The sequence below is a fragment of the Temnothorax longispinosus genome, chromosome 3 (genome assembly GCF_030848805.1).
Source record: "Temnothorax longispinosus isolate EJ_2023e chromosome 3, Tlon_JGU_v1, whole genome shotgun sequence".
NCBI classification, from domain to species: domain Eukaryota; kingdom Metazoa; phylum Arthropoda; class Insecta; order Hymenoptera; family Formicidae; genus Temnothorax; species Temnothorax longispinosus.
Genome location: NC_092360.1, coordinates 16,618,112 through 16,629,047, shown reverse-complemented (window position 1 = coordinate 16,629,047; position 10,936 = coordinate 16,618,112). Strand labels below are relative to the sequence as shown.

Below are 10,936 nucleotides of genomic sequence, written 5' to 3'. Positions count from 1 at the left end.
AATTAATAGTAGGCTATCGCTTAAAGTGGCCACAAATGGTACGTCTACCCTAACTTTATATGTATAACTTTATAATAAATTAATAAATTGTAATTGTGTACATTTATTACATAAATATTTTATAAATACAATTAGGAAAAAAGTAATTTCTCGAAAAAATATCTCGCAAGAATGATTCCTTTAGTTTTTCTAAAACTAAATATATAATAATAAAAATATCTTGCTCTTGCACGGTCCGCACGTTTTTTTTTTTATAATTTTAAGGTTTTTATATTTTCTCATGATTGTTATTTTAGTTATACTTAATGTCTCAATTTATTTATTAACTCATTATGTTTGAAATGTACAAATTCGCGCAGGAACCTGAGCTCTAGAAATTATAGAAAAGGGAACGATACTTTTCTCGTTGTTATGTCGGTAAAGAGATTGTGTATTTTCGTAGCAGTTAGATTATAATCAGCAAATTTATCGGAATAAATGTTTTACCAAGAACATATAGCATAAACACAAAATCAGATAATGTTGAATTATTCTTGCATAATCCTTTCTCATGTGTCACGACAAGAAGTTAATCTCTCATCAAGATTAAGTTTAAGAAAACAGAAGTCCGTTATTTTGCATCTCAACCAGAGAAAACAACCAAGTGATTTCAATCTTTGTTTCTGTTTCAAGAAAGGATCATGTAAGTTAAACATATGATTCAAAACGCATGTTACATAACTATAGCAATATTATACAAAGTATACATAAATTGAGGTACTGTGTCAATTGAGAATTCGTCGTTCATAATTCATATATATATATATCTCACTTAACGAGTAAGCAAATGAACATATGCAAAGTAAAGCATTCGAGAGAATGTTTAGGCTTATATAATTATTGTGTGAGATTCTGTAATTTCAATATAATGCACTATCTTTCTATCAATTGATACAGCAACTTCCGCAGTCAATCCAGTTATATAAGTATTGTAAGTGAGTAGTATACACAAATCGATAAATGAAGAGCGAATCCAATTAAATGATAATCAACTTTTCATAAATAATATATTGCTTCGTACACTTTAATCATTGGCAAATAGCCACGTGGAGAATCGCAATATTCGTTAAGATAATAGCAATTATGCGTGAAGATTCGACTCACGCGTGCATCGAGAACGTAAGTTAAACAATTACATATTGAAAATCAATGACTTTATCCGCGGGTTGCAACCATGTAAATTTGACTTTAATTCGACTGAGCTCAGACCGATAATTAATTCCGGAATATTTAGCAGTAATATAGCCTTTCTGCGAGGATGTAATCCGTCGCCCCGTGTTATGCGAGGATGCTATCCATCGCCCCGTGTTATGCGAGGATGCTATCCATCGCCCCGTGCTTTCTCGAACTGTGTAATCAGAAGATCGTTGTTTATGATAGAACGTTGCGTTCATCATAATCCGCTTGAGGATTGCCGATCAATCTCTTAAGTGATCTCTGATTTCCACGAGTTCGATATGTTACCTGAAAGCATCCGCCGTCGTTATCTTTGGATAAGATGGTCATTGACCAAAACCGTGAGGGCCTGTGCAAAGGGCAAAATGGCCGCTTCTGTCCGTTTTCCGAGGCCTCGTCACAATGTCTAAGTTCGTCCTTCCTTCAGTCGTATATATCGAGCGAGGTGTCTTCCATCGCCTCTGAGCCGTGTTGCAATGCCTCCTTTGATGTTACGGAGACGTCCGCGTGCCAATCGAACTCTGTCTCAGACTCAATAGTCTGGCGGATTACAATCGCGTAGCAATTGAATAACTATACGACGACGTGGGAAGGAACGCGACTCTACGCCTCGCTAGCCGGAAGACGAATACCTTCCCGGCGGTCTTTACGTTCATCTCGATACGTTTACGCTTGCGCAGTATCGTCGGTCCGTGCCTTTTTCCGGCGCTGGGGCGCAACGTCGTCAACGCAGCGCGCGCGAAACATTTAATGCTAAAGATAACTAGGGAACTGTAACGCCGATGCCATCTATGAGCATTCTATCGAATCGCCACTTATAAATCCACTATGCTCACAGATGTCTACACCTACACAATCTCTTCACGATTTTTATTGCCCGTTTCTAACATTCCGCCCGCCTTCGTTTATCGTAAATAACGAATCAACTATAAAGTTTCTGTATCAATTGGAAGAGGACAAAGTTTAGTGATAGGTCTTTGTAATTCAGAAATTTGCGTACGTACCGTAACAACTCTAGTATGACCGTCTTGACCAGGGTGAGTCTTAACCACCCGACCTAAAGGCCACTTCGCTGGAGGATACCTCTCATCAACTACCAAAACCAAAGAACCTTCTTTTATAGATGGAACAGCATTGTTCCACTTGTATACCGCAAAATGTCTTTGCAGACAGTCACGTGACCATTGTTTCCAAAAGTCTTCTAGCATTTTTCTTAGGAGTTGCCACCGAGAAAGGTGAGAGACTTTAACGCCGTCTAACGATGGTTTGGGAATAGTAGTCAGAGCCTGCCCTATAAGGAAATGACCCGGGGTCAGAGCAGAAATATCGGTTGGATCGTCAGACTGCGGACAAAGGGGTCGTGAATTCAACACAGCTTCTATTTGAATTAGCAAAGTATTCATCTCTTCGTACGTAAGCAGTTGATCACCGACTACCTTGTTCAAATGCGTTTTAACCGATTTAACGCCAGCCTCCCATTTTCCTCCAAAATGAGGAGCCGCAGGTGGATTGAACTTCCACTGTGTGCCGTCCCTTGCGAGAAGCTTAGCTAATTCTTCTGACTCCTTGGAGCTGGCTAGAAAGAGCTTACGAAGCTCGGCATCCGCACCTTTGAAATTAGTACCGCAATCACTAGATAACGTTGAACAAATTCCTCGGCGAGAGGTGAAACGTTTGTACGCCGCTAAGAAAGCCTCAGTTGTGTAGTCCGTAACCAATTCTAAGTGTATAGCCGAAGTCGAGTAACAAACGAACAAAGCTATGTAAGTTTTGTAGGTCTTTGCATTCCTACCTTTCCAAGTTTTCGTGGTAAACGGACCTGCATAGTCCACTCCTGAATGTTCGAAAGATCGCGATGGGTTTATCCTTTCAGTAGGTAACTGACCCATGATTTGATGTGCTCTTTCCTGGCGAAACCGAGTACAGACTACACATTTGAATATGAATGATCGAACTACAACTCGATCTCCAATTATCCAATAATTGTTCCTAATGAAGAAAAGAGTATCCTGAACTCCTCCATGGAATGTACGAGCATGAGCGTCAACAATAACCAAAGAAGAAAGCTTTTTTATAGGCGCAACCTTTGTTTTAGAAGCTATAAAGCTGACTGTGACTTTACCTTCGCTCGATGTTACTTTTGCAAAAACAACTGCAGCCATGGCCTGTTGCGAGGCATCGCAGTATCCGTGTATTTCAATAAGTGAACTAGCTGTCCAACCTATCCATCGTGGAAATTCGAATTTTGGCGTATTGTGTAAACTACTTACAAAATCTGTCCATTTTTGGATTAGTTTTTCCGGTAATGGGTCATCCCAATCTAACTTAATTGACCATAACTCTTGCACAAATATCTTGCCGACAATAGTAACAGGCGACAAAAAACCCATTGGATCGAAAAATTTAGCAATCGTAGACATAACAGTCCGTTTTGTGATAGTTGTCAATGTAAGGAGTTCGAATGTGAATTCAAACGAATCCGTTAAAGCGTTCCAAGACAGCCCCAATACGTGAACAGTCTCACCTTTATTAAATGAAATCGAATGAGATGTAATCTTTCTATCGGGTGGTATGTTTTCCAAAACATTAGGGTGATTGCTCATCCATTTCTTCAACAAGAAACCGCCCGCCATGCAGAGCTTGTCCAAATGAGCAACTTTATTTTGAGTTTCCTGAATAGAATCCGCTCCGCCGTCTACGTATCTACCTTTTTCCATGATTGGAATAGCTAAAGGATATTGATGTCCCTCATCCTTTATCAACTGTACGAGAGCACGTATGGCTAAGAAGGGTGAGCAGACCTGACCATAAATAACCGTTGTGAGCGCAAAAGTTGTGATTTGTAACAATGAATCTAACCAAAAGATCCTCTGATAGTCCCAATCCGACGGGTCAACCTTTATTTGTCTAAACATTTTTTCAATGTCAGCTATGAAAACATAAAGAAAGAGGCGGAACCAGAGGAGTACGTCGAACAAATCAATTTGCAACTTAGCACCTGTGTGCAATAAATCGTTGAGTGACACGCCCGTAGTTGTTGGACTCGACCCGTTAAACACAACTCTCAACTTAGTGGTCAGATTCTGTTCTCGTAATACGCCATGGTGAGGGAGATAGTACACCAGAGAGGGCTCCGATTCCGATGAAGGTACTATCTGCATGTGACCTAAGTTTCTGGACTCTACCATAAAATCCGAGTAAAGATTAAAATAATTAGAATTTGTCTTGAATCTACCAGCCAAACTCCTGATTATTCGCAAAGCCTTATCTTTTGAGTTGCCAAGTTTAGACGGATTTGATTTGAAAGGAAGTTTAATAATGTATCTCCCTGTTTCGTCTCTTTTATGCGTAGAAAGGAAGTGATCCTCGCAATCCTGTTCTTCCTTAGAAAGTATTGGAATTGTCGACGAAGGAACTTCCTCTAATTCCCAGAATTTATAAACTAAATCGTAAAGTTCTTGGCTAATCGACACGTGATAGCTTTGTCTATTAACTAAGGAAGTTTCAAGCGTAGTTGGTCCCGAAGTTACCCAGCCCAACTTGGTAGCTTGCGCTACTGGCGTTCCAACATCGCCTTTTATTAGTTTACTTTCGAGTAAAGAACCATAAATGTCCGCGCCTATTATCAAATCAATCGAACCGGGTTTTAAGAAATCGGGATCGGCCAGTCGAATTCCCTCCAAATGAGGCCACAAACCGGGTTGCAATTTAACCGATGGAATAGAAGTAGTAAGTTTAGGCAGAATATAAGCTGAAACAGTCAAATTTAATTCAGGTCCGAAAAGCTCACCTATTCCGGTTAGCATGAGTGATGCACGAGTACGAGGTAACTTAAGTTGCTGCACAACACGCTCGGAAATCAACGAAATCTCCGATCCTTGATCAAGCAGAGCTCGAGTCTTCCTAACTTCACCCTTTTCGGAAATTATCCACACTTGCGCAGTTGGCAACAATACACATGACGCAGTCACCGTTTTATCTATATTTGAATGTAAGACCTTAGCTGTGTCCTGTCCTGTAACGACAGGATTCGATTGTGTTGTCGATTCTAATTTCGCATCTTTTGCTGATGAATAAGTATCCGCCCTGTGTATTGTTGTGTGGTGCTTCCGATCACACGTCCTACAACGTTTTGTCACCTTACAGTTGGCTACTCTATGCTTTCCTAAACAATTATAGCATAATTTATGCTTAGCTACTAGTGCTAGTTTCTGAGCAACAGTCTCATCAACATACTTAGGACACTTTGCAACATAATGTTTCTGATTACAAATAGGACAATTCGAGACTTTGAAAGAGGAAGAGTCACCTGATTTTCCTTGGAAATGAGCTTTGGCTGTAGCCTTTTGAGGCTTCCAACCACCTTTTCCTACTCGAGATTTCTCATAAGCCTTAAGGGTAAAGAGACGAGTAATCAGAAATTCATTAAGATCCGGCCACGATGGTGGTACTTTTGACGAACCTAGTTTATTCTCCCAAGCTTTAACCCTCAATGTACGATCTATAAAAAAGGTACAATTTTCAAAATCGTATAACTTGAGTACCAAGCGTAGACTGACGCTGCCCCTTGGCGCTCACATAGTAGCTACCTCAAAGATTCCCCCCCCCCCCGGTACGGACCCCCACCATTCATTTCCTTTGAAATGGCGCCGCTACTTTCAAAATTCGCTCGGGTTACGCTAACCCAGATCGTACACTGAGGGTTAACCGACTCCGAATCTAACCTTTGTGTTATCATGAAAACGATCATATCATCCCACGTTGCCACAGGGCGTTGTAACGTTTGTAAGGTTCTGTAATGTTGAACAAAAGTAGTATACAAATGTTCTAGCTCACTAGCAGATTCTTTTGTCATAGCTTTTAAATTAAAGATCGCTTGTAATTCCGTGTTAACTTGAAGTCTAGGATTATCATAGAAGGACAATAATGAATTCCATGCCCTTGTTAAGTTTTCAGAAGTGAGGGTTGTGTTCTCAATCAAGTGAGCTGCGGTGTCGGTTAAACTTGTTTTTAGATATTGTAATTTCTCAACGTCTGTTAAATGTTTTTTGTCTAAGACAAGAGATGAAAATAAATCTCTAAAACTAAGCCACTTCGTTGGATCTCCGTCAAAATTAGGAATTTTGATATAAGGAAGCCTAGCATGTATACTTTGATAACCGTTTGTCACCAAGTTCTCCGTAGTTTGAGCTTGAGTTGACGACGAACTTACTGCTACTGGTTGCTCTAGAAATTGACTAGACGAAGAGCTTGCTACGATAGGTCGATCTAAAGATTGAATCAAAGCGGAACTTTCTACAATCGGTCGGTCCAAAGATGGATTCAACGAAGAACCTGCTATACTAGGTCTCTCTGTAACGAGAAGAGCCTTTAGCTGTTCAACAACAGCTAAATAACACACATGTGTTTCGGATTGTATCTGTTCAGAAAAATACGAATGAGATAGAGCTGGCAACCTTTCTTCTATTGCAAGTCCAGCGATTGTCATTAAAAGTTCGTCATGCTGTTTATTGAACCTAATCCAAAGAGCCTCCAGGGTTGACAAGTATCTTTCTATTCTTAGCCTTGTAATTCCCGTGGAATCTGCACCGATGAAATTATCATAGGCGTTTGCTATGAAATGACTCGACGTGAGTTGTTGATTAATACGATAGAGTATCGAATCCATTTTAACGTTTAGAAATGTCTATTGCTATTAACCTTGATATGATTCAGGCGGAATGTTTTTTCTCGTATATTTATTCCTTAAACTTTTTGCAAAACTCGAAGTATCGTTTCCCCTATCCGGTTGTACCAAGTAAGTAACCGTTTATAGAAATCAAAAAATTAATTGTTACACAAATATTTTACTTCAGAACTACAACTTCGTAAAGACGAATCCGAATTGCAAATGCCGTTAACATCCGGAACCGAATATCCGGCTCGAAGGACCAATGTTTGAAATGTACAAGTTCGCGCAGGAACCTGAGCTCTAGAAATTATAGAAAAGGGAACGATACTTTTCTCGTTGTTATGTCGGTAAAGAGATTGTGTATTTTCGTAGCAGTTAGATTATAATCAGCAAATTTATCGGAATAAATGTTTTACCAAGAACATATAGCATAAACACAAAATCAGATAATGTTGAATTATTCTTGCATAATCCTTTCTCATGTGTCACGACAAGAAGTTAATCTCTCATCAAGATTAAGTTTAAGAAAACAGAAGTCCGTTATTTTGCATCTCAACCAGAGAAAACAACCAAGTGATTTCAATCTTTGTTTCTGTTTCAAGAAAGGATCATGTAAGTTAAACATATGATTCAAAACGCATGTTACATAACTATAGCAATATTATACAAAGTATACATAAATTGAGGTACTGTGTCAATTGAGAATTCGTCGTTCATAATTCATATATATATATATCTCACTTAACGAGTAAGCAAATGAACATATGCAAAGTAAAGCATTCGAGAGAATGTTTAGGCTTATATAATTATTGTGTGAGATTCTGTAATTTCAATATAATGCACTATCTTTCTATCAATTGATACAGCAACTTCCGCAGTCAATCCAGTTATATAAGTATTGTAAGTGAGTAGTATACACAAATCGATAAATGAAGAGCGAATCCAATTAAATGATAATCAACTTTTCATAAATAATATATTGCTTCGTACACTTTAATCATTGGCAAATAGCCACGTGGAGAATCGCAATATTCGTTAAGATAATAGCAATTATGCGTGAAGATTCGACTCACGCGTGCATCGAGAACGTAAGTTAAACAATTACATATTGAAAATCAATGACTTTATCCGCGGGTTGCAACCATGTAAATTTGACTTTAATTCGACTGAGCTCAGACCGATAATTAATTCCGGAATATTTAGCAGTAATATAGCCTTTCTGCGAGGATGTAATCCGTCGCCCCGTGTTATGCGAGGATGCTATCCATCGCCCCGTGTTATGCGAGGATGCTATCCATCGCCCCGTGCTTTCTCGAACTGTGTAATCAGAAGATCGTTGTTTATGATAGAACGTTGCGTTCATCATAATCCGCTTGAGGATTGCCGATCAATCTCTTAAGTGATCTCTGATTTCCACGAGTTCGATATGTTACCTGAAAGCATCCGCCGTCGTTATCTTTGGATAAGATGGTCATTGACCAAAACCGTGAGGGCCTGTGCAAAGGGCAAAATGGCCGCTTCTGTCCGTTTTCCGAGGCCTCGTCACAATGTCTAAGTTCGTCCTTCCTTCAGTCGTATATATCGAGCGAGGTGTCTTCCATCGCCTCTGAGCCGTGTTGCAATGCCTCCTTTGATGTTACGGAGACGTCCGCGTGCCAATCGAACTCTGTCTCAGACTCAATAGTCTGGCGGATTACAATCGCGTAGCAATTGAATAACTATACGACGACGTGGGAAGGAACGCGACTCTACGCCTCGCTAGCCGGAAGACGAATACCTTCCCGGCGGTCTTTACGTTCATCTCGATACGTTTACGCTTGCGCAGTATCGTCGGTCCGTGCCTTTTTCCGGCGCTGGGGCGCAACGTCGTCAACGCAGCGCGCGCGAAACATTTAATGCTAAAGATAACTAGGGAACTGTAACGCCGATGCCATCTATGAGCATTCTATCGAATCGCCACTTATAAATCCACTATGCTCACAGATGTCTACACCTACACAATCTCTTCACGATTTTTATTGCCCGTTTCTAACACATTACTATTTTTTTTCAATATGTTAAAATTACTTTTATATTTGTTAACTGATTAGACTCTATTTGACAGATGTATTAAAAATTTTATGATTAAATTATGATTATTTTATGATTTTAAATATGAAAATGAATACATGAATACAGTATATCTAAGTAGAAAAAGAAAAACAGTTAATCTTTATTCTTTAAGTAAAGAATAATTACATTTGTAAAAATTATAGTTTAACAAGCAGTCATATAAGTATTAAGGAAGTTATTTTGATATGTCGTTTAATAGTTAATAAAAAGGATAAAGGAAAAGGACATAAATTAAGACACAAATAAAAAGGTAAACATTTTATTTATCTGTACTTTATTTTTTTCTTATACATTATGTACAGAATAAGCAAGTAAATATTGCAGTTCACGCTCTTGTGCAGTCATTGCGCGAACGCTTTATCCATTTCATTTATCTGTACTTTATTTTCTTTTTATACATTATGTACAGAATAAGCAAGTGAATATTGCAGTTCACGCTCTTGTACAGTCATTGCGCGAACGCGGTAAAAGTTTACAATAACTTACACAGCTCGGATTACTTTGACCTTGACATATGTTGTCAAGGACATAATACTGAGTAACTTTTTCTTATAACTTAATCGGCGGTCGCTTTTTATTAAAAAGTTATTAACAAAAAAAAGTTTGGCGACCTCACCGATTTCAATGACCTTGATATATGTTGTCAAGGTCATGACCCCGAGTGACCTTCAGAAGGTTTTAGCCGTTGCTCGTTATTCGTTAAAAAGTTATTGACAAAAAAAGTTTGGAAAATACGTAGGTTAGATGACGCGCTTTACAAGTATTTAACTGTTTAAAGCGCGTCACTAATCTACATAGGTTAGATGACGCGCTTTAACAGTATTTAATTGTTTAAAACGCGTCAACTAACCCATGCGTAAACTATTTCGGGGCTACCGCACCTCCCCCGAAAGCAGGGGGGGTGTGGGTGAACCTCGGTTCGCGTGAAAAGTATATGCGTGAACTATTTCGGGGCTACCGCACCTTCCCCGAAAGCGGGGGGGGGGGTGTGGTTGAACCTCGGTTCGCGTGAAAAGTGTATGCGTGAACTATTTTGGAGCTACCGCATTTTTCCCGAAAGCAGGGGGGGTGTGGGTAAACCTCGGTTCGCGTGAAAAGTGTATGCGTGAACTATTTCGACATATATATTAGTCATTTATGCCTTCCAATACTCAAAATAGCTGCTATATTTTTCAAACTTTTTTTGTTTATAACTTTTTAATAAGCAGCGACCGCCGACTAAGTTATAAGGAAAAGTTACTCAGTATTATGTCCTTGACAACATATGTCAAGGTCAAAGTAATCCGAGCTGTGTAAGTTATTGTAAACTTTTACCCGCGAACGCTTTATCCATTTCATTTATCTGTACTTATTTTCTTTTTATACATTATGTACAGATATTTAAAAAACAGTAATTCAGCGCTTTTCATTGACACTGTTAATTATAAATTTTACTACTGTTTTTTCTTATGATCACTTAGTATCAAATGCAGTTCATGATATGAATTTCACTTGTAAATATTACGCGAACGCTAATTTAACCAAAAGTTTCTGAATAATAAATACATAAAAAAATATATTTTCTATATATTTTCTTTACACTAATTAATTTATCTTATTGTTCTGAACATAAAAATGTTAAGGTACAGTTACCGAAAAATGAATAATTTATGAGATATTTTATATTTTACATTAAAATGTGTCATAATAAAATTTAAAATATCTCGTAAACTATTCATTTTTTTATAACTTTACCTTAATACTTTTATATGCAGAATAATTAGAAAAATCATATTAGGTAAAAAAATCATACAATTCTATTAAAAAAATGAAGTTGACCTTTGCATCTCTTCCACATCTCCACTCACAAGAAAACTATTGACCTCAGATTATGTCCCTCTTGAAATCAAGCAAAATTAGTCTGTTGCATTTATTTCTATTTCACCAAAAGCATGCAAG

General features: G+C 38.3%; 1 protein-coding gene across 1 annotated transcript; it reads right to left on the bottom strand.

The window, feature by feature from the left end:
* Positions 1-1,638: 1,638 nt before the first annotated feature.
* LOC139810056 (uncharacterized) lies at positions 1,639-6,883 on the bottom strand. Its single transcript, XM_071773388.1, has 3 exons — positions 5,842-6,883; positions 2,220-5,716; positions 1,639-1,755 (listed from the first exon to the last, which is right to left on the bottom strand). Exons 1-3 carry the CDS (start codon positions 6,881-6,883, stop codon positions 1,639-1,641), a joined length of 4,656 nt encoding a protein of 1,551 aa, XP_071629489.1.
* Positions 6,884-10,936: the final 4,053 nt, after the last annotated feature.

What these genes read in the sequence shown, in the direction of transcription:
- LOC139810056 (XM_071773388.1), bottom strand. Translation starts at nt 6,883, where the DNA reads ATGGATTCGATACTCTATCGTATTAATCAACAACTCACGTCGAGTCAT. An exon ending in CATTTCAAAGGAAATGAATG is followed by an intron (nt 5,717 to 5,841) that starts GTGGGGGTCCGT and finishes CCTTTTTTATAG; the next exon opens with ATCGTACATTGAGGGTTAAA. An exon ending in GTCATACTAGAGTTGTTACG is followed by an intron (nt 1,756 to 2,219) that starts GTACGTACGCAA and finishes GTAATCCGCCAG; the next exon opens with ACTATTGAGTCTGAGACAGA.